General features: G+C 34.5%; 1 protein-coding gene across 9 annotated transcripts in view; it reads right to left on the bottom strand.

The window, feature by feature from the left end:
* PDS5B (PDS5 cohesin associated factor B) overlaps nt 1-25,217 on the bottom strand; it is a 231,882-nt gene that overhangs the window by 10,267 nt on the left and 196,398 nt on the right. For 6 of the 9 annotated variants that reach the window (XM_059902735.1, XM_059902736.1, XM_059902734.1 and 3 more), the window contains 8 exons: nt 19,667-19,790; nt 12,035-12,239; nt 9,581-9,695; nt 7,671-7,803; nt 7,216-7,335; nt 6,268-6,330; nt 5,541-5,686; nt 2,413-2,518 (listed from right to left, as the gene is read on the bottom strand). In XM_059902735.1, coding sequence (XP_059758718.1) covers nt 2,413-2,518; nt 5,541-5,686; nt 6,268-6,330; nt 7,216-7,335; nt 7,671-7,803; nt 9,581-9,695; nt 12,035-12,239; nt 19,667-19,790 — 1,012 coding nt within the window. Of the gene's footprint in view, nt 1-2,412; nt 2,519-5,540; nt 5,687-6,267; nt 6,331-7,215; nt 7,336-7,670; nt 7,804-9,580; nt 9,696-12,034; nt 12,240-19,666; nt 19,791-25,217 lie in introns of those variants that run through there. The other 3 variants (XM_059902739.1, XM_059902740.1, XM_059902743.1) reach the window with 2 other exon arrangements.

Genomic DNA, 25,217 nt, shown 5'->3' with positions numbered 1-25,217 from the left:
TAAATACCTATAAATAATTGGCTTTAATTTGTTAGTATTTATCTAGAGTTTTGTACATAAATTAAAAATTAACTGTCATTACTTAGAGATGGGAAGAGAAATATGAAATTAAAACTAAACCCTCCAATTTTAAATGCTACAATTCATTCTGACATCCAAAGATCTGAAAAAGTGGCTGAATTCATTTATGCTCTGGAAAAGGTTGTTGGCAAACCCGAAATTCAATGTCTGTTTTCTTGAGAATATCATAAAATAATCTAAGCTTCCTAAAGCACTACATTCTCTAATTTTTCATTTTGTACCGTATTGTTTTCAGAACAGAGGGGGTATAAAATTGAGGTTAGAAGCAGGAAATGCGGAAAATATGTTATTTGTAAAACTAAATATTACAATACAAATGTATATGAAGAATAATCCCTTTGCAGTGAAATTTCTATGTGAAGCTCGTAGTATATAAAAAAGACGAGGGCTTCCCTGGTGGTGCAGTGGTTGAGAATCTGCCTGCCAATGCAGGGGACACGGGTTCGAGCCCTGGTCTGGGAAGATCCCACATGCCGCGGAGCGACTAGGCCCGAGAGCCACAATTGCTGAGCCTGCGCGTCTGGAGCCTGTGCTCCGCAACAAGAGAGGCCGCGGTGGTGAGAGGGCCGCGCACCGCTATGAAGAGTGGCCCCCACTTGCCACAACTAGAGAAAGCCCTGGCACAGAAACGAAGACCCAACACAGCAATCAATAAATCAATAAATCAATAAATCAATAAATCAATAAATAAAATTGTTAAAAAAAAAAGACAATACTCTTTCACCATAATTTATTGGTCTTTAAATTGAACTTCTGTCTCATAATGCTCACCTCTTTGAGAATATTTCAGTTGAAACGAGCTTATTAATAAGGTTCTTCTGGAAATGGATGCAGTGTTACACAAAAGACAGCCAAAGGCCTTCATTAATTATATAAATAAATCTCAAAAGCTCAGAAATTCAAAACTGTTCTATAAAAAACAGACTTCGTTCTGCATTGCTCCAAAAGGCAGAACTAGATATGGAATTTATAGGCTAGCAAAATATTAACCATGCTTCCTAATTAAGGGGGTAGTGGGGAGGGAAAGGAGGCAGTATATGTGGGTATGGGTCGCCTAGTTGAGGTTTCCAACAAATGAGAGAAATTATAAGCTCTCCACTTAAGGCATTTTCAAGCACCAACTCTCATAAATGATAATGAAGGAATTTCTGCACTAAGTGAGAAGCAGGACTAGAAGACATAAATACCTTTTCCAACTCATGGATTCTTCCATAAATCAAGATAACAGGATTCCTTTCTGGCTAAGCAATTAATTTTTAATTCTGTTTGGGTGAAAATTTTAAACAGCCAATAAAAATCCAAATTTATAGTATAGTTAGGATTTAGTAAGAATTTTAGAATTTTAATTTTTTTAAGTGGAAAGAGAAACAATCTGCTAAAATAAATTACTGGAGAAATCTGAAAAAAAGTGAAAATAATTTAAACTTCGTGGGATATGTAAGCTTGAGCCAGTGGAAGAAAGGAGGGCAAGTTCTATGTCAGAGAAAGCAAATGTTTTTATTAATAACCTTTTGCCTCTATTAATCGAGTAGATTAAAACACATTAACTTTCATTATTATGATAATCATTAATCAAAAATATTAATCTTTATAACAAAACAGCAGCAACAACCATTCATTTGGGCTAATTCATTTATTCTGATAAACCTTACCACCTAAGTATCCACACTTCACTGATAAAGGAACTCATTCAGGGAACCTAATGGGTTATTCAAGAAATGTTTAGAGCTAACCTCGAAAGTCAAAATGTGCTCAATTATTAATGCCATCAGGTTGTGTTGCAATACATAACTGTATTCTGTATCTGTACTGAAAGTACCAAATTTGTCTTCAAATGACATTTATAAATTATGCCTATCACACACACATCAATATCACTGCTATTAAGATTTTAAAACTAAACAAGGACTTTATGAAAACAGTAGCATTTCCTACATTTACTAGAAACTTATTTAGTAATTAAAGGCTCAAGAAATCAACTGAAATGAAGGAAACTTTAAGGACCCTAATTCTAGCCTCCTCTCTAAGGCTAAGCCTAAATTTACTGTGTTTAAAAAAAACACAAAAGCCAAGCAGTTCTGAGTATGGAACTGGCATGTTTGATTCCAAAGCTCTAAAGAATAAAGACTGCTTACTAGAGTGACAAGAAACACAAGAGGTTCAATATACTTAAATTACATGGTAGAGGATAATTATAAACTCAAATTTGTGAGTAAAATCAGATGTCAAACTTGGAGAGCAAAATTAACTGGTTTCAGTGTAAAAATGATTATTTACATAGTAAAAATTATTATTATTGTACTTATTATAAAATCAAACCAAATATCTCACCCTTACAAGATCAGAGTCGTCTCTCTTGTCACTTTTTTTCCCCGGCAAAGGTGAAGACATTGTGTAATCTTCATTTTCACTGTGATCCATTTCAGAACTATCAAGCCTTTTAATACAGACATTTGTAATTGTTATTACAATCAAATAACCTTAAAAGTTTTTCCTGTTCCCTAGTGTAGCTTTATAACTTTATGAGGAAAAGTTTCATTCTTTTCAAAAAGTATCCATTTTAGTATCATATTTAACACCATTTGGCTATTTTCCATCATCTTCCCTTTTCATCCCTTCCCTAGATTACTATTAGCTGACTCCAAAGTGGCATTTCCTACCTCAATTCTAGCGCCTCTATTCTCCACCAATAATCTGGGCAATCTTTTAAAAGCACAAATTAGACCACTAGACTCTAGAACATCTTCCAGTTTTACTTAAAATCAAACCCAAATTCCTTACATTACCCACAAAGTCCAAACATAATCTGGGTACCTCACACCTTCATCCCTGACCATTATTCTCTCATTCCTACTCTCCAGCCAAATTGATCTCTCAAACACACCTAGCTCATTCCCTTAGAAAGAATCTTAGTGAACCCATGGGATTTGGAGAAAAAAGCAACAAAGGCTGAAAGAAAGTTTAACCAAAAGTAAAGTAGGGAAACTACGAGTCATTTGTTGTGAATAACAATGGGAGATGAGGACTGGGTAAAACTATATAATGGTCTTGAAAACAAACAAGGGAAGCCAGTTAAGATTTCCAAGCAATGGAATAACCTGAAAACGTAGCATTTAAAAAAGATTATCTAGCAGTGATATGATATACAATACAAAGCTTTTGCACAGCAAAGGAAACCATAATCAAGACGAAAAGACAACCCTCAGAATGGGAGAAAATATTTGCAAATGAATCAACAGACAAAAGATTAATCTCCAAAATATATAAACAGCTCATGCAGCTCAATATTAAACAAACAAACAACCCAATCCAAAAATGGGCAGAAGACCTAAATAGACATTTCTCCAAAGAAGACATACAGATGGCCAAGAAGCACATGAAAAGATGCTCAACATCACTAATTATTAGAGAAATGCAAATCAAAACTACAATGAGGTATCACCTCACACCAGTTAGAATGGGCATCATCAGAAAATCTACAAACAACAAATGCTGGAGAGGGTGTGGAGAAAAGGGAACCCTCTTGCACTGTTGGTGGGAATGTAAATTGATACAGCCACTATGGAGAACAATATGGAGATTCCTTAAAAAACTAAAAATAGAATTACCATATGATCCAGCAATCCCACTACTGGGCATATACCCAGAGAAAACCGTAATTCAAGAAGACACATGCACCCCAATGTTCACTGCAGCACTATTTACAATAGCCAGGTCATGGAAGCAACCCTTTAAATGCCCATCGACAGACGAATGGATAAAGAAGTTGTGGTACATATATACAATGGAATATTACTCAGCCATAAAAAGAAATGAAATTGAGTCATTTGTTGAGATGTGGATGGATCTAGAGACTGTCATACAGAGTGAAGTAAGTCAGAAAGAGAAAAACAAATATCATATATTAATGCATGTATGTGGAACCTAGAAAAATGGTACAGATAAACCGGTTTGCAGGGCAGAAGTTGAGACAAAGATGTAGAGAACAAACGTATGGACACCAAGCGGGGAAAACCGTGGTGGGGTGGGGATGGTGGTGTGCTGAATTGGGCGACTGGGATTGACATGTATACACTGATGTGTATAAAATTGATGACTGACTAAAAAATAATAATAAATAAATAAATAAATAGATTATCTAGCAGTGATATGATATACAATACATAGCCAGAGGAATAAGAAAGGGAAATAGCCAAATACTACAGTAATTAAAGAAAGGGAATGAATGATATGATGATAGCAGAAAAGAGAAGTATTAAATAAACACTGTAGAGAAAAATAACTGGCAAAACTTATTAGCACAGGGGAAAAATCAAAGACAATTTTGAGGCTCTTAGCCTAGATGGGTGAATTAGATCATCTTTGATTATAACCAGGAATTCAAGGAGAAAAGCCAGTAATTTAGGAAATGAATTGCTGGAAATGTTTTTGGTCATGTTAAATATGAGGCCATCCAGTAGAAAAATGTCTAAATGACATAGGTAAAGAAGGGTCACTTAGGTATCAGCCACTAATATGCATTAAAACAGAAATCTAGAAAAAACAAGAACTTTAGATGTAATTTTTGTTTTAATTCGATTATACTATATATCACTTAATAATTTATTCATTACAAGGAAATTGATAAGACATTTTAGAATGTCTCCTCCCTTCTTTACTGATTGGTTATGAACAGTGCAAAAGACAACATAATCTTTCATAATAACTTAGCAAAACGAATAAATGGTGGCAGTTTAGCCTTGTACAAGGCTCTGCTGCTGACAAATGGTATGCTAAGCCCCATGCTAAAACCAGTTAAAATGTGAATTATTTTCCTTTTTTCTTTCTTAAGAAGAAGAAGAAAAAAAAAATCTCCTGCAAAGCATAATTCAAAAGTACGTTTTTAAACTATTTTTTTTAACAAAAAAGTTTATATACGTACATGGTAAAAGAAATTCAAACCGTATCAGAATATAAAATCATCTCCCTCCTACACTAGATTATTGTAAACACTATTAAGACATTGTGTACTCTTCCCAAAACTTTCTATGAATATACAAGCAAATGAAAATACAAACCCTTCTTAAAAACTCAAAAATACTTTACACTGTTCTATTCTTTGCCTTTTTCACTCAATAATATATTGTGGAAGCTCTTCATATGAGCTCATACCTTATCATTTTTTAATGACTATGTATTCCATTGTATGGATGAACTAGACATTTAGTTTGGAAACTAGCTTATGTCTACCAACAATGATTGCCCCAACAAGCTAAAATATGAAAGGCTAAGATGGAGTACCTACCTAAGTGAACAAGCAAATACATTTAACTTGTAAATGGCTACCAGTGTTAAAATAGGAATGTTCAGATATGCACTGATTTTCATTCACTGACATTAAATGTAAATGATGTTATTTTAGATCTCATAGCCTTGATGGAGTCCTTAAATGTTAAGTATGGTATTTCTTATGTACTTACCTTCCTTTTATTCTTCCAGGAGAGCTTGGATTTGAGCTGCTGCTTGCATTGCTTACAGTTTCCATTCGTGATGATTTTGTCTGAGATTGTTTGCCTGCTGATGAAAGCGGCTTATTAACAGCTCCTAGAACATTGGTTGTTTTAGGCTGAAATGGAAAATGCATATCTTTCTATTTGATTAAAACCAAAAGAAGTTTAGATGTAAAGAATCATAAATAACACCTGTCAAAGTATTTACATATACAAATCATGAAAAACTTGCCTATCCTTCAGCAAAATAAGAATAAGAATTATAAATTGAATATCACTGAACAAATATAAAACTATATAAACAGAATAATAGTTGTTTCTTAGTTACCTGCAGTAAAAGGCTTACATAGGAAGTGAGAGCACATAAAATGTATAGTCAACAATGACAATTGATAATTAGACTCTTGCTAGGGAAGGACATAAGAAGATGTCTTTTTACTTTAATATTTTTATCTTAATATTACAGGATAAAATATTTGAAAGAAGGTCTCCAGGGTTTTACCATAAGCTAAAAAACAAGTTCTATATCTCAGCTTGCATCTATATAGTAAATATAACTATTTCTTACTAGTAAATGGAAGATATCTAATACCTTTGATGCATCAATTTTTAAAGAAATACTAAATAACATAATTATGCCAACAGTCACACTAAAATAAACTAACACATAAAAATTAAAACAATTTTCAAAACATACTTTTCCAGGAGTGAAAAACGATTTCATTTCTGGAGGCAGATAATTTTTGGTGTTACTGAAGTTCTACAAGCAAGAGAAAAAAATCATAGTCAATGACTACTGAAGCACTGTATCTACAAGGTGATTCAAAAGCCAACAAAGCATAGAGCAGCTTTTGTTTTAAAGTACATTATAAAATACATATTTGTTTAAACTAAATAGTCAGTTGAAACACAAAATTTTAGTCACTGATTTTAAATGCTGTAATAAGCTTAAACTAACCTCTTACTAATTCTAGTACTAACACAACATATTTGAGCTCTAACATGCTAGAGCTCTAAGAGCTCATCAGCAAACACTGTACACTGGGTAAGACGTTAACTGGTATTTTGCTTTAAAAAAAAGAAAAAGGTAGTGGCTGTTTCCTCTCAGTTACTTTAACAGGCTTAGATGCACTATAAAACTCCAAGAGAGATTCTAAAAAACACCTTTTTTAGTATCATACAATACTTGAGTTTTCTGAGAGTGGTTTGGGAACATCCCTGTAGTGTTCCCAGGGTCTTGGGCCTGTTTAGTGTCAGTTCTCTGCTTGTTTCCTCATACCAGTTAGAAATCTCAAGGGCTTATAACTTCAGACTATCTCTATCAGCATTTTCCTTCCCATTTTGGATCAATGGCCATTATCTCATAGATTTACAAGCTTTGATCACATTTTTGCCTGTGCTCTTAGACTAGCATAAAACTTGGAATACAAACTCTAGATCATCCTAACTCATCTCGGAACCTATTTGTGTCCTCCAGTTTGGCCCATATTCTGGTCTTGAACCACATTGTTAAGACTCATGGCAATCTTTTCATGACATTAGTAGTGGGTCACTTCTTGATACTGATTCTTCGTGATCTTCCCACAACCTAGTGTTGAGAATACATTTTATTTCAACTTATACAAACAAATCCTAAAATAACTACCTTGTCAGGCTGGGTGAAAAAACGAGCTGGTAGTACTGGGTCTTTAGGAGATTCCAAACTATATGTGGTGCTTTTTGACATGATGATATTCATGGCAACATCACACACAGTATACAGTTTCTGCAATGGTATTAAAAGAAAATTAGGTACTTAAATCAGTATCCTAGACTCTGAGAATTAGGAGTAATTCTAGAACATGCATTTAGTATGCAGTTTTCAGAACAACAGTGTAAGTTAAAAGACTTACTCTATTATTTTCATTAGTTTACTAGTAACAGCATTACTACTAATTCTATATTAATTCTATGTTAGTAAGTCTAATTATTACTAATATGAATACTATTATTTATTATACTACTAACAGAAAAGACTGACGTTGTCTACAGAAGTTTCATACCCTATACTCAAATGCTTGAAATCAACATGAAATCATAACTTTACAAAGAATTACATACTTCATTCATTTTTGCATCATCTGGTCCTTGAGCATCTTTTGTTTGTTTAATATTTTCTACCATCTTTCTGATAAATGCATGACTGTTATTTTCATTTTTAGCCATTAATATTTCCAGAACAAACCAAAGACACCTAAAAAATACCAAGAAAAAAATTCACTGTTAAATACAGAAATAATTCTAAATATAAATATAATGAACTCCAGGAGCAGGAAAAATTAAAAATAAACAGCTGTAAATCAATAGAGAAAAAAAAATATGTCACACACATATCACAACATATCGGCAATGTACGTGGGAGTTCGTAATACCCCTTTTCAAAGTCTCACTAACTTTCCTAGGGAGGCAGGTTAAAAAGAAACAGAAATGGTGGAAAGAATGAAGTGATCTTAATCCCTGGCTATGACAGGAAGGGAAGACTGCTTAAAGGAATAACTGGGCCATAGATAAAGTGAAGCCTCAAATATTCAAGACTGACTGTAGTCCTGATTGGAAGTCTTCAAGAAAATCTAACCACCTTACTCAACAGTGAGAATCTTCATCAATAAATCTGAGGAAAAAGGTCATGGCTGACAACTCTACACAGTGCTTTTGCTTAAAGAAAGAAAACAGTGAAAGAAAGTTTCAGTACCTCAGTTTTAAAGTTAATTACATTAAATTCTACTCAAGAAAATACTGAAAGTGCTTTGTCTCTGTGTTACGCAGACACAATGGGACAGAGGGATAGCACAGAGGAGAAAAGGGAGAAGAGAGAAATGTGAAACAAGGTATCATTCTAGAAGGGAAAAAAGTAACCTTTGAGACCTCAGGCACAGGATAAGTTCTGGTGTGGCTCTCTGCTGGAATGGAGATCACTCATGGCTGTACTAGGGCAATTTACAAATACCGCACAAAATGTTTAGTAAATTCCAAAGAATATTTTATCTATTTCAAAATCTAATGTGTTCCGATAAGGAGGAGTGGCTAAAAGCTGTCATTAGTTATATAATCACTCTAACACAGAATTCATTTTGGGAAAACTAACTGCTTATTTTTTAAAAATAGAAACTGTGGCAAAAAGAGGGTAAAAGCTTTTTCTCTTGTCATGAGAAAGTTATCAATAATTTAATTTTATTCTCTTGAAGCACCTCAAATATTTAACTATAAAATATTTCTATGAATCAAGAAACCAAGAGTTATTTTCCTTTAATGGAAGCTAAAGGCATAAGAAATTAATTTATTCAAAACCACAAAGGTCATTCTTTATTGTAACAGAAACAGGGTCTCATCCATATTTTAAAGAACTCTGGTAGTCTTACAAAGACTTCTCTAAATACCGTTATATTCCCCTATCCCACACCCAGGCATATAGAGTCTTCTGGTCTCTCAACAAGAATCTTTGAAAGAACTGTAATTGTCATAAACTTTAATTAGAGAATCACCAATGAAGTAGTAAGTGGAATCAGTTGCCTGGTTATCAACTTGGCCCATTATTAAATTAGACTATTCTCTATTCCTTATGGAGGAAGATAGTAACTGCAAAGAAAATGTGCTTACTATGTGAATAAAAGAGAGTATTAATTCTCCCCACATGAAAATCTATACAGTGTTTCAGAAGAAAGTAGGAAAAGATAAGAACTGGAATGGAAACTCTTAATGGGTTGCTTCAATAAAAAAGAAATGCCAGACTGGTAGAGAAATAGGTCAGTAATACAGTAATTATGCTAAGTTGTTTTGGGAAATTATATAAGAAATGAAACATGAAGAGATGGTATGAAAAAAGAAAAATAAGAGAACAAATAAGGTAAAGAACCTTAAACTCCTAAGAAATCAAATAAATTTAATACACTAATTATAACTGAGATTCCATTATCAGCAGGAAAGGGAAAAAACTTTCAGAAAATATGAAAATGGGATGGAAAAAGTCTTACTCTTTAACATCTTTAAGTTGTTCAATATCCTGTACTTTGACATAATCTGGGTCATGTGCCAAAAGGTGAATTGTATATGGAACAACATACTCGGGTAGAAGAGACAATAATTTTTCTGAAAAAGAAAAAGAAAAAGAAAAAAACAAAACAAAACAAAACAAAAACAGCCAGGTTAGAAAACCAAATCTTACTCATTCTCTTTCTCTCTCTCTCTGATACTATGTTTCCTGCATCCCAATAGTTTACCACAATATGACTGGAAGGAAAATATATTGAAATGTCCAGTGTTGAGGTACATCATAAATTAAAGTTTATTCATTCATCCATCATGGCCAATATTGATTTGCCTACTAAATGCACCATGTGCTGAGGCTACAAAGACAAATATTTCAATTTTCAATAGATATGGGAAAAAGTGACCCAAACTATATTCAAGACTAAGGAACATAAGATCTATTTTTCTTATTATTAGTAACTCTATGTTCAACACTCCCTTGTAAGCTGCAGAGCAAAATGAAAAAAACTAGTAAATTTTTCAGTTAGTATGACACCAAAAGAGGAGTAACGGTTGATACTATTTGATACTATTTGTAACATAAGAACAGATATAAAGGAATAGACATTTTGTTTCTAGGGCATTTTAAATAACAAACATCTTTTTAGTTTAAATTCAAGTATTTTAATATTTTGACTGAGATCAGCATATTCCATTAGAGGTAGAATGGAAATCCTAACTAGTTTTAATAAAGGTTACTCAAAAGACCAGGATTCATATTCTGAATAATTTTTTTTATATTTCCTACTCTCAAAATTTTAAATCAGATGTTCAATCTAGAGTATAATAATGTATGTGTCAATAAGGCACCAAGTTTTCTTTATTTCTATTGCTGAACTCAAAGAGAATAAGTTTGTGTGTAATATCATTCATTTCAAGGTAGGTATAGAAGAAAAAAGTAGCAAGGTTCAAAAGTCAGTGAAAAAGTCTGTCAAACATTTATTGAGTGCTTACTCTTTTCCAGGCCTTCTATTTTTATTGGGGCTTACTATTTTAAATATAAAGATGCATAAGACTAGATAAAGACCTCACACTAAAGCATGGACAGGACAGAAGCTATACTTCAATGTGGACAGTGCCCTAAAATAAGAATAGCTAACAACTACTGAGTACTTCTTTGGACCATGCATTATGCCAGGTGCTTTATACACATAATTTTTTAATCATAATCATAACCACCATAAGCTATGAGTAAAACTATACCAGTCTTACAGAAAGGAAACTAAAGCTCAGATTGCGCAAGTAACCTGCCCAAACACAACCAGTAAATGGCAGCGGTGGGATTTGACTCCAGAGCCCTCATTTTTTCTAAGGTGAGTTAGGAACAGAAAGAAAGAGGGTCCTAGTGATGAGGTAACACCAAAACTGTATTTTAAAGGGTTCAAAAGGGGCAAACCACTCTCCTTGGTTTTGTTAGTTTGTTTGGACAGAAGGGGAACGCAATTTCCAGACAGAGTTGACAACAGAGAAAAAAGATGGCTATACAAATTTCAAATAATCCAGAGTACAATGAGCACAGAATTTATAGTCAGGAGTAGCTAGAGAGAAAGCTTAAAACTCAGGCTGAGAGTAAACTATAAAAGGCCGTGCTAATGAGCTTCAACTTGATCCTATGAGCAATAAGGAATCGACAAAGGTTTCAAGCAAGGAAGTGATGTGATCTGATCTGTTTTAGAAAGATAATTTTGACAGTGGTGTGACACAGCTGGAGGTGGGTCAGAGGCAGGGGAACATTTACAACAGGGAGTTTGTTAGGAGTATATAAAATAATCCAAGTGAAATATAGCAGTGTAGGAGAGTTGAGGAGAAATATTCAAGATATCCAGAAGAAGAATTAAGAGGATTTAGTGACCAATGAGAGGAAAAAAGAAGGCGTGAAGAATGCCTCTGATTTCTGACTTGCATAACTGAATGGATTTTAATGCTGTTGATCAAGTCACAGAAGTCAGAGGGGCACAAAAACTAATAGTGTGGATGGGGTAAAGTGAGCAGATTTTAAAACGGCACACAGGAACCTGCTATTAATGTCAGCTACAGGTGAGGACAACCAATAAAGATCAAAGACCTGTACTTTTTTAAACTAAAAGATAGTACTTAGACAATCTTCATAAATGTATCGCTTACTGTTTTATTTACCTCCAAAGTCACTGATTTTTTTCCCTTGGCCTTTTAGTCAGTTGCATAAAGAGCTATGGGTTGATATTTAAATACCCATGCATTTATATTTTAAAATGACCTATTAAAAGGAAAAGCTGCTATTGAAGAACAGTAACAACTTCTTATTTAATGAGGGCAAATTAGAATGTAATAAATAAATAACAGTAACATCATTTTGTGTTCTATAAAACTGAAAACTGGCAGGATGGGAAAGTACACTTTTCATTTTCATATACGCTTACCACTAACAGCTGCATGCTGTTTCAGATACTCGCGTCTCACGTTGATATTTTTTACCAGACACTGCCTGGCATGAGCTCTTCTTTCTTTTACAGGATCTTTTGCACAAAGTGCACAAATTGCCATATACTCAAGTGGAAGCCGTAATCGGGAAAGACCTTTGTGGAGTTTCTGAGCAAACACTTGTCTTACTTGATAGCATTCATCCTGAAAGACACAATTATTCCACATATTATCCACAGGGTACCAAAGAGTAACAACTTTAGATATGAAATTCGCTATATCAGGTAACCAGAAGGGTAAACATAGCAAGTTTACCCACAACCACTGCTTCTGTTCACAAGACTGAGATGTGATAAAGTTAATATCAAGGCTGGAGTGATCATCTGGACCCTAATAACTACCAGCTACCTGGTGTTAGAACATATTGAATGTAATCTTAAAACAGATAACACTAGTAAATATTAATCCATCCTAACTTAAATAAATGAGATATGTAAAAAAAAAAGTGTGAACACTATCTAATATTTAGCTTTTTCATTTGCTGAGCAAGATAAAACTCTGTCCAATTTATATATTTTAGCCCTATCATTTAAAAAACTATTCATATTGAAATGCACAACTCTGAAGGCAAGAGTTACTAATTTCAGAAACATCACATTACTTTTAGTTCTATAAATGAACCAATCTGTTCATTGCCACTGTGCCGGCTTTCTTCACACTACTCACTCTTCTAGACCACCCACCTCCACTCTCCTAGTCCTCATCTTTAACGACAGCTCCTGTATCTTCCAGAAATCACTGCGAAATCTGTATCCTGCATCCACTTCTGTGCTCCCTTAGCACTCTGTGCATATCTCCACCATAGCCTTTAGTATACAGTATGAAAACGACTGGTTTATCTGTCTTAACCAGTGCTGTTTGTTCCTTGACGATGAGAACGACACCTTTATTTTTCTCTGTGCCTCTAAACCTAGCACAATATCTGGTACACAGATTATGAGAATTTTTTCTAAATTATAGGGAAAAGCTCATATGACTTTTGAGCCATATATGAGACATACAAAGACCTTCTATGACATAAAAAGACTTTCATTATTACACCTTACACTCCACCAACGAACATAACATGTGGTATGTTTCATATTATTGCAACTTTATGTTTATTTCTTCTATCGAGAATATAAATTTTGTTTTTCTTCGAAACCTAGGTCATAACATCTTGCCCTTATCATTAAATCCTTATTTTGGGTATCTTCTTTCATTTAATTTAAACTTCAGTTTACTACAATACCAAATACCCACTTTTAAAAAAGTAGTCAAGTGCAGCCACTATGGAAAACAGTATGGAGGTTCCTCAAAAAACTGAAAACATAGTTGCCATATGATCCAGCAATCCCACTCCTGGGCATATACCCGGACAAAACTATAATTCAAAAAGATACAGGCACCCCTTTATTCATAGCAGCACTATACACAATAGCCAAGATATGGAAACAACTTAAATGTCCATCGACAGATGAATGGATAAAGATATGGTACATATATACAATGGAATACTACTCAGCCATAAAAAGAATGATACAATAATAATTTCATTCTTTTTTATGGCTAATATTCCATTGTATATATATATACCATATCTTCTTTACCCACTCATCTGTTGAAGGACATTTAGGTTGCTTTCATGTCTTGGCTATTGTAAATAGTGCTGCTATGAACACTGGGATGCATGTATCTTTTCAAATTAGAGTTTTTATCATTTCCAGACATATGCCCAGGAGAGTGGGGTGGGGGAGGGATGGAGTGGGAGCTTGGGGTTAGCAGATGCAAACTATTATATATAGAATGGAAAAACAACAAGGTCCTACTGTATAGCACAGGGAACTATATTCAATATCCTGTGATAAACCATAATGGAAAAGAACATAAAAAACATATATACACACACACACACCTGAATCACTTTGCTGTACAGCACAAATTACCACAACACTGTAAACCTACTATACTTCAATTAGAAAAAAGAAGCAGTCACGCTTTCACAGAAATATTGTCTATCATCTACCCTCATAATCCACAAAAGGAAGTTAAACTTATCTCATTCCTTCCTCAGTATTACTCCTATAGGGAGAGGAATTTTCATTATTCAATTATTTATTATAAAGATACCCAATTACAAACTGTGTAAGTAAAAGTCAATATATCACAAATATATTCACAAATGAACAGACCATTCATTAAAATATTAAACAAGAGGGAGAGGAACAAATTAGGAGTATGGGATTAATAGATACAAAGTACTATATATAAAATAGAAAAGAAATAAGGATTTACTGTATAGCACAGGGAATTATACCTAATATCTTGTAATAATCTATATAGTGGAATATAATCTGCAAAAGTCAACCTGAATCACTAAGCTGGTTACACCTGAAACTAACACAGTATTATAAATCAAATATACTTCAATAAAGCAAACAAGCAACAAAAACACTGAACAGCCTCAAACATCCCTCCCCCTATGCCTGTCCCCCTAGTTGTTAGATACACTAGGGGGACAGACCATGTCATTCTCTCATTAATCATCGAGGATCCAACAGTACAATGCAAATTCATTACAAAGTCAATTGTGAATCACAGCAAAGGTAGAAGAGTTTCAAAAAGTCATTAAAGTCATGTTAGAAAAGAACTGTCAAATCATATGCCAGGCAACTGACACACTTAACAACAAAAGATGAGAAAATTGACCACAATGATGATACAACATGTACATCAAAAGAGAATCATGTGAATAAAGATTAAAACATGTGCTCCTGGGAACTGAGGAAGTCTTCCAATGTTTGTTTTTTGTTTTTTGCAAAGATTTACCCTTTTCGTTAGGTTATTAAAAAAATATGAAGCAAAGGACAGATTTATCCTTTTGACTAGGTTATTAAAAAATGTGAAGTAAAGATTTACCCTTTTGACGAGGTTATAAAAACATGTGAAGTAAAGGATAGAGTGATACAATTTTTATCAGGAAAAATACACTCTCAAAAAAGCGCACTTGATACTTTCATGATTATACTTATAACCAATAACTGGTTCACCATAAAGAAGATGGTGTCTAATACTACAAAATATTTTTCCCAAGGATAAAGTTCCAATCAAAGCTTTTATTCACTACTAAGAAATTAATTTTAGTCTGCATCTTAAATTAAATTTTAATGTCCTTTTTAAAATTGAAATATAGTTGATTTACAATGTTGTGTTAATTTCTGCTGTACAGCAAAGTGTACTTTTTAAGTATAAATTATCCGTAGAGCTACTTCTAGTATCTTGCAAATAGTTCAGTTACTCTGTGTACTGCACTGTGTTATCAATGCTTATTTATATTTTCTGTTCTCCTAAGAGGTTATCTTCTTGAGGGCTGTAGCCATGACTCATCTTTGCATTTACAGAACCTAGAACAATGCATAGCACATAGCAGTACACAGCAAATTTTCATGAACTGCATTCAAATTCTAAAATATCTAAGTAATTATTAAATAATTTTAAGATTCTTATTACTGAATTTCTATTCCTCCATATTTACTTTCTATTCAAATACATGACAGAGGTCACTGAGACACAATACTGCCTTTAAAGATCTCAACTCAAGTAAAGAGAAATAAACCATAGGTACATAACTAAGCACAATGCATGTATGTACCGGAGGACTATAGATAAAATCTGTAGTGGATCAAAAGGAAACCTGCTGTAAGAATAAGAGCACGTTTTCTGCAGAAGGCTGTGCCTGAGCCTTGATTTGCAGAAAGGGTTGGATTTGGATGTGTAGAAATGAGAGGGTGAAAACAAAATTAGAGGCAGCAAACCACAGGTACATAAAAGAAAAAAATGTTCGGCTTCGTTGAAATAAGCATGGGTAAAGGGTAGTGTGCTAAACGGGATTTTTAAATGTATATTTGGGTCCAAATATTAGAAGGACTTGAATGGCAATGTAAAATATATGGGATTTGTTCTTTCTTACGAGTGTAAGCACCTAAATATTTTTGACCAGGAGCTAATGATGGGTACAGCAGTAAGAATGGTTAAGAAGGTATGAATAAAAAAAGATATAATAGATATCAAAGGACAGAATTATCTGTACTTTTGCAACAAGGTGTAACTACAAGCAAATAGTCAAATATAAATCATGCTTTTAGGTCTAAGAAATGCCAACCAGCTTTATTTAATGCTTACTGAGGCTCTCTGCATGTCAGGAAAGAATAGATTTGGGAAAGATTCAGTCTTACGTTCACAGAACATGAAAGTTTGAAATTTCTGTTTAGCACTGGAAGTGGGACCGGAAACTTGAGAAGGGCCAGAAAATGTAGTCGAGAAGCATGACAAAGATCAGGAGACAAAAAACAAAGAAGAGCGTTTCAAGAATAAAGGTGCAATGAGCTGTGTCAAATGATGCAAAAAGGACATGTATAATAAAAATTAAGATCATTGGATTGAGGGACTTAATTAGACCATTTTTGGAAAACAGTGAAGGCAAATGGCAAAATATGAGTAGTGAGGAGCGAGAGGATCAGAGACAAAGACACAGATTACTCTTTCTTGAGGTTTGGAGGTTTAAAAAGAAGAGACAACCATGTGGTTTAAAGGAAAAGCAGAATTAGGAAAAAGTTTTGCATAGGATAGGGTAATCTCATGTTTGTAAGTTGTGAGAATGTGCTAATAATTAACTCTGAACCATTAACACATGTTCCACAGTCAGAATTTCAAAACCATCTTTAAACTTAGGTAATCTGAACTTTCACCTTGGGAATCTGGTGACTGAGATAGTAACATAAAACAAAGTGTGCTAGAAAAGAAAGTCTCTAGAACTTACCCAAGTGTGGATGCTTTTTGCAAGTAGTGGACATTTAACTAATGATCTGCACATACTTATTACACACAGGGAGTTTCAAACAAAGCCCATCTCTTTTAACATATATTTTCATACATCCCTTTTTAAAGAAAAAAAAAAATTTCTACTTCACAACCGACAGCACCAATACCCTAAGAAATACCAGACCAAGAATCCAACAACTCAATGGACTGCAAGTACTACCAATTTGAAAAAATAATTACATAGTTTGTTTTCTAAGAAATTTACTATATACTTTTAAACAATTTTCATTTTATTGAAAAATAAGATGATCTCCAAACTTAAAGGGGGAAAACTAAACCAGGAAATTATGGGCTCTGCAAAATCTCATTTCTGCTATTGTTTAGTCTAATATCTGAATAACAACACCAAAAACTAAAACAAATCATAATAAACAGAATTTGGAATAGCTGTTTTAAACACTGAAGTACTATAAATTGATAAAATAATTACAATTAAAAAAACAGATGACTGTTTATGTCTAAGGGTTATACATAAGCAGCAATTTTTAAAAAAGCAGTAGAAGGAAGCAGAGAATGGAGAGAAAAATTGCAAGTATCCCTAAAAAGTGCCAAATTCTTATACATAAGACTGCTTGGAAAAGAACAGGAAAATCAAGTGTAAGATAACCAAATTATGAAAAACGCATATTGGAATATCATATTTACTACTGTAGAAGTCCTTTTTCTTTAATTTTCTCAATGATGCTGAAAACTTGTAAAGTTATAGACTTCAAATATTACGGTACTCTAATATGAAATCTGCAAGACTGGAATATGAATTCATTAGTATCACTGTTAATAACTTGAAATTCTAATTCACTGAGTAATAAGGAATGCTTCTGCCCTAAAATTAACCTCTACCACGTCTTCATAAAACTATACGTTTCTATATACTTTCCTTCCTTTTAAGAACTAAGTCCATTCAATCCTTATTATTCACACATTACTAATTTGTCAATTCACCTACTCACTAAAATTTATTTGTAAACCCAAATCAATACTTGCAGCACTTTCATCGTCATTCAAGAGTAAATGCACATTTAGGCCTTTAATCCATTTTGAGTTTATTTTTGTGTATGGTCTTAGGGAGTGTTCTAATTTCATTCTTTTACATGTAGCTGTCCAGTTTTCCCACCACCACTTACTGAAGAGGCTGTCTTTTCTCCATTGTATATCCTTGCCTCCTTTATCAAAAATAAGGTGACCATATGTGCATGGGTTTATCTCTGGGCTTTCTATCCTGTTCCACTGATCTATATTTCTGTTTTTGTGCCAGTACTATACTGTCTTGATTACTGTAGCTTTGTAGTATAGTCTGAAGTCCGGGAGCCTGATTCCTCCAGCTCCGTTTTTCTTTCTCAACATTGCTTTGGCTATTCGGGGTCTTTTTTGTTTCCATACGAGAAATGGAAATAAACACAAAAATAAACAAATGGGACCTAATGAAACTTGAAAGCTTTTGCACAGCAAAGGAAACCATAAACAAGAGAAAACACAGCCCTCAGAATGGGAGAAGATATTTGCAAATGAAGCAACTCACAAAGGATTAATCTCCAAAATTTACAAGCAGCTCATGCAGTTCAATATCAAAAAAACAAACAACCCAATCCAAAAAGGGGCAGAAGACCTAAACAGACATTTCTCCAAAGAAGATATACAGATTGCCAACAAACACATGAAAGGATGCTCAACATCACTAATCATTAGAGAAATGCAAATCAAAACTACAATGAGGTATCACCTCACACCAGTCAGAGTGGCCATCATCAAAAAATCTACAAACAATAAATGCTGGAGGACAGGAATAAAGACGCAGACGTACTAGAGAATGGACTTGAGGACACGGGGAGGGGGAAGGGTAAGTGGTATGGACGTATATGCATACACTACCAAATGTAAAATAGATAGCTAGTGGGAAGCAGTCACATAGCACAGGGAGATCAGCTTGGTGCTTTGTGACCACCTAGAGGGGTGGGATAGAGAGGGTGGGAGGGAGACGCAAGAGGGAGGAGATATGGGGATATATGTATAAGTATAGCTGATTCACTTTGTTATAAAGCAGAAACTAACACACCATTGTAAAGCAATTATACTCCAATAAGATGTTAAAAAAAAAAAAAGAGTAAATGTACAGAGATGCGAAAAGCTTTGAGTCGCCTGACACACTGACACACGTCCCAGCTGAAGTCAAACAAAGCAACGTTCTGCCTCCCTGCTTCAGCTCTCATTATCATTAACAAATGTCTGTTTGGTGGTCTATTTAGTGCCACATTTTTCGCATTTTTATACTTTTTATTGGTGATTTTGTTGTTTAAAATAGCTCCCATGCATACTGCTGAAGTGCTGTTTCGTGTTCCTAAGAGCAAGAAGGCTGTATGTGCCTTATGGAGAAAATCTGTGTCACATAAGCTTCATTCAAGCATGAGTTACAGCGCTGTTGGCCATGAGTTCAATGTCAATGAAACAACTATACACTAAAAAAGGTGCCATTAAACAGAACCAGACAAAAAACAAAGTTGTGTACTACTGCAAATAACAAGAATCAACTGTACTATGTCAGCAACCCACAATTCAAATGACAGTTTTAGAACTCTGAAATGTTTCACATACATAAATTTTCCAAGAGGAGACACAAACATTCAAGATTTTTATCTCTTTATCATGGTGGACTTTCTCCTTCCTAAAAGTCAAAGACCATAGAAAGTCATGTTCTATATAGCCATTTTCCTTACATTGATAGCTAAAGCACATAGCTGATATTGTTCTAATGTGATAATTTCATGATAACAGGGTTCCTGTGCCAGCTTCACAATAGCACTCCCAGCAGCAAGTCTCAGACGTGACATATCTGGTTTACTGAAAAATAAGCAAGAAAGAATGTGAATTAGATTTCTAAATGTCTGCACAAAAACATTCTTACTTTGAATATCTAATTTTATAAAAATTCCTCTGGCCAAGAAAAAAAAAGGGCAGAAAACAATTTAGTGATACTGAACACCATATTATGTTTCCTTAACTTCTCTAAGATGGTGTGTAATGCCACAAAATTCTTCTCTTGAACATAAGTCTATGCTAGTCATTGAATTCTCTTATCCCACACAAAACAGCTTTCAGCCAAGCCTAGAACAAATATATTTGTATGTTTAGTTGTTAGGTCTTAAGTCTTCCACTACAGATTTTGTTTTTTAATATGTGTTTACTTATATATTAGGCATAAAATATCCTAACTTCCTAATCAGTCAACTAAAACTATGGTGCTAAGTACAAAAGAAGTGGAATGAAAGCAGGTGTAGTGGATAAAACATTACTACTTTTAGCTAGTATTCAATCTTTGAAATACCCCCAAGAGCCTATATTGAAGTTTAAGGAAAGAAAATTTTTGCTAAATGGGACATACTTAAACAATTAGGAAATTCCTGACTAGTAAATATATTTAAACAATCCTTCCTAATACAGTGACATGTTAGATGAATTATTAATGTAACTGGACTAATGTAAGGAGGGAAGTTGTAACTCCTTAATTAGGATCCCCTATGTAGTTCCATAGTAAAAGATTATTATTTAATATTCATACAACAAATATGTGTCAATTTTATATACGGTACTGAGAGGGACTTAAAAGAGACAAATCTCAGTCTTCCAAGATCTAATGATCTAGTTGGTTTAAGACTCTTCCTTTATCTTTCTAAGGATTTTGTAAAAATATTTACTGAATGTATGCCAACATTAATAAGGTTCTGAAGTTACAGGTCCCAGAGGTGCTTTTCAGTTCATCAACAGCAATAATCCAAGTATTTATTATAAGGTAAATCACCCAACCACTGCTAAGGAAAGTCTGATTTTTCTTGTTGGAGTTTTTTTAGTATAAATAAAAATTAAATAATTACAATACTTTACAACTATGTTTTTGAAGCCCCAGTTTAAAAACGGAGACCCAATGAGTGCTCCCACGGCGGGGACACGTCAGGTCTTAGCAGCTGCAGGCTCTGTGGGCACATACACTCGGGGGCTGGGCCGGGCTAGGGTCTGAGCTGCCTCCATAGCTCCCACAGCGGGTCCAGGTGCACGACTACTGCAGTCCTGGGACCTGACTTCAGTGGATCTGCACTGGTGGCCTTGTGGAAACAACTTCTGAGAGACACCAGGGACGACTGCTAGCATACCCAGAGTTGAGGTGGGGCCGAGGGCAGTATCAACAACAGTGTACTTTGTGAGTATGCACAACAGGTGAAAGGTGACACAAAAGAGCACACTCAGTTGAACAGCTCCAGTGGAAGAACACTCAGTGGCTCCTCTCCCAGCGGGAGCATTCCAATCCCTCCTACCTTGCACCACAGCTTAGAAACGTTATCTGGGGCTTCTACTCCAACAACTAGGGAGCAGACCCTGCCCCGACAGGGCAATGACAACCACAGAGAAAAGAGAAGGCCCTGGTCAGTATCCTGTGCAGGCTCTGGTCACCACAACATCAGTCACACCTCCTATCAAGGGGATAATGGCCAGCATACACTGAGGAAAGGGGTGGCAGGCATCCATACTAAAAACAGCCCTCACACCAAAAAATATTAAACCCACGCAGGCTACACAGGGACGTGCCCACATAAAAATACCCTCCAAGACGACAGTATATAACTGTTTCTCCTAAACTCACAGAGCAAGAGAAATATAAGTAAAATGAAGAAGCAGAGGAACCACTCCCAAATAAAAGATCAAGAGAATTGCCCCGAAAGAACAAACAATGAAACAGACTGCTTCAATCTTATAGACACCAAGTTCAAAAAGGAGATAATGAAAATACTGAAGGAATTAAGAAAGGCTATAGACAGAGATGCAGATTACTGTAAGAAGGACCTAGAAACTATAAGGAGGAGCCAAGAAAAAAATAGAGAATTCATTTGAAAAGACGAAAGCTGAACTAAAGGCTATGAATAGCAAAATGAATACTGCAGAAGAAGGAATAAGTTATGTGGAAGATAGAACAATGGAAATCACCCAGTTAGAACAGCAGACAGAAACCCAAATGAAAAAAAAATGAACGATATAAAGCATGTCAATCTACGCTTAATAGGGATTCCAGAACAAGAGGAAAGAGAAAAAGGGATTGAAAATGTATTTGAAGAAATTAAGGCTGAAAACTTCCCAAGCCTAAAGAAGGAAACAGATATCTAGATACAGGAAGCAAACAGGGTCCCGAACAAGATAAACCCAAACAGACTTACACCAAGACATATTATAAGAAAAATGGCAAATGTTAAAGATAAAGAGAAGACTCTACAGGTAGAAAGAGAAAAACAAAGTGTTAATTACAGGGAAACCCCCATAAGGCTATCAGCTGATTTCTCTACAGAAACATTGCAGGCCAGAAGGGAATGGCAAGATATATTCAAAGTCCTGAAAGGGGAAAATCTGCAACCTAGGATACTCTACCCAGCAAGATTATCACTTAGAATAGAAGGAAAGATAAAGAATTTCTCAGACAAACAAAAACTAAAAGAATACGGCAATACTAAACCTATCCTAAAGGAAATACTAAAAGGTCTTCTCTAAGTAGAAAAGATGTAAGACTCTATAGGAAAGAGAAAGTCATAATTGGAAAGTAAATCACTTAAATAAGCAAGTACACAGATTAAAAAAACATCAAAAAATTTCTGTGAAAGTGATGATTACCACAATGAACAACAAAAGTGTGAACATGAAGATGTAAAAGAGGACATCAAAATCATGAAATGTGCCGGAGGAGAGTAAGAAAACATACATTTTTTTTTTTTGAATTTGTTTGAGCCTGTATGACTACCAGTCTAAAGCAAGGAGATATAGGAAAAGTGTTAACGTATTTGAAAAACAGGGCAACCACAAATCAAAAACATACAATAGATTCACAAAAACAAAAAGGAAGAGAACATAAGAATAACACAAAAGAAAATCATCAAACCACAAAAGGAAGAAGGAAAAGGGACAAAGAAGAAATATAAAATCAATGGGAAAACAAGGTTTAAAATGGCAATAAATACATGTCTATCAATAATTACCTTAAATGTCGATGGACTAAATGCTCCAATCAAAAGACATAGAGTGGCAGATTGGATTAAAAAAAAAACAAAACAAGAGCCTACAATATGCTGCCTACAAGAGACCTACTTTAGGGCAAAGGACACACACAGATTGAAAGTGAGGGGATGGAAAAAGATATTTCATGCAAACAGAAATGACAAGAGACCGGGGGTCAAAATATTCATATCAGACAAAACAGACTTTAAAACAAAGGCTATAAAGAAAGATAAAAAAGGACACTATATAATGATAAAAGGATCAGTACAAGGAGAGAATATTACACTTGCCAACGTATATGCACCCAATATAGGAGCACCCAAATATGTAAAACAAAAACTAACACACAAAAAGAGAGAAACTGACAGGAATACAATAATAGTAGGAGACTTTAACACCCCATTCACATCAATGGACAGATCTTCAAGACAGAAAATCAATAAGGCAACAGAGATCCTAAATGATACAACAGAACAGTTAGACTTAATTGATATCTTCAGTACATTACATCCAAAAAAAGCAGAATACACATTCTTTTTAAGGGCACATGGAACATTCCCTAGGAGAGACCACATACTAGGGAACAAAACAAGCCTCAACAAATTTAAGAGTATAGAAATTATTTCAAGCATCTTTTCTGTCCATAATGGCATGAGACTAGAAATCAACTACAGAAAAAGAATGAGAAAAAAAACAATTACATGGAGACTAAACAATATGCTACTAAAAAACCAATGGGGCAACAATGAAATCAAAGAAGAAATCTAATAACGCTTTGAGGCAAATGACAATGAAAACACAAACATACAAAACCTACAGGATACAGCAAAAGCAGTTCTTAGAGGGAAGTTCATAGCAATACAGGCCTTCTTTAAAAAACAAGAAAAATCTCAAAGAACCTAACCCACCACCTAAAAGAATTAGAAAAAGAAGAACAAACAAAACCTAAAGTCAGCAGACTGAAGGAGGTAATAAAGATCAGAGAGGAAATAACTAAAATAGAGATTAAAAAAAAATAGAAAAAATTCAATAAAACCAAGAGCTAGTTCTTTGAAAGGGTAAACAAAATTGACAAACCTCTGGCCAGGCTCACCAAGAAGAAAAGAGAGAAGACATAAATAAACAAAATAAGAAATGAAAGATGAGGAATCACAACTGATACCACAGAAATACAAAAAAAAAAATAAGAGAATACTATGAACAATACTGTGAACCTAGAAGAAGCGGACAGCTTTTGAGAAACATACAGCCCACCAAAACTGAATCAAGAAGAAACAGATAACTTGAACAGGCCAACCACGAGAATGACATAGAATCTGAGAAAACAAATAAACTCCTACAAACGAAAGTCCAGGACCAGATGGCTTCACTGGGGAATTCTATGAAACATACAAAAAAGAACTTATACTGATCCTTCTCAAACTCTTACAAAAGACTAAAGAGGAACACTCCCAAAGACATTCTATGAAGCCACCATCACCCTGATACCAAAAACAGACAAACACACCACCATAAAGCAAATTATAGGCCAATATTTTTGATGAATAGACACAAAAATTATCAACAAAATATCAGCAACCTGAATCCAACAACAAATAAAAAAGGTCATACACCATGATCAAGTTGGATTCATCCCAGGGTCACAAGGATGGTTCAACATATGCAAATCAATCAACGTGATACACCACATCAACAAAAGAAAGGACAAACACCACATGATCATCTCAGTAGATGCAGAAAAAGCATTTGATAAAATTTAACATCCATTCATGATAAAAACCCTTATGAAAGTGAGTATAGAGGGAGCATAGCTCAACATAATAAAAGCTATTTATGACAAACACACAGCCAATGTAATACTCAACAGTGAAAAGCTGAAAGCCTTCCTGCTAAAATCTGGAACAAGACAAGGATGCCCACTCTCACCACTTCTCTTCAACACAGTATTGGAAGTCCTAGCCAAAGCAATCAGAGAAGGAAAAGAAATAAAAGCTATTCAAATTGGTAGGGAAGAGGTAAAATTATTGTTACACACACATAATGATAATTATCAGAGAGTCCAGAAATAAACACACACACCTATGGACAATTAATCTTCAACAAAGGAGACATGATATTATATGTAGAAAACTCTAAGGACTCCACACAAAAAGTACTAGAACTGATAAATGAATTCAGCAAAGTAGCAGGATACAACATTAACATACAGAAATCAGTTGCATTTCTTTACACTAA

This window comes from Balaenoptera ricei, chromosome 18 (genome assembly GCF_028023285.1).
Source record: "Balaenoptera ricei isolate mBalRic1 chromosome 18, mBalRic1.hap2, whole genome shotgun sequence".
Classification (NCBI taxonomy): Eukaryota; Metazoa; Chordata; class Mammalia; order Artiodactyla; family Balaenopteridae; genus Balaenoptera; species Balaenoptera ricei.
The sequence above is the reverse complement of the archived record's forward strand: the minus strand, read 5'-3'. Positions and strand labels throughout refer to the sequence as shown.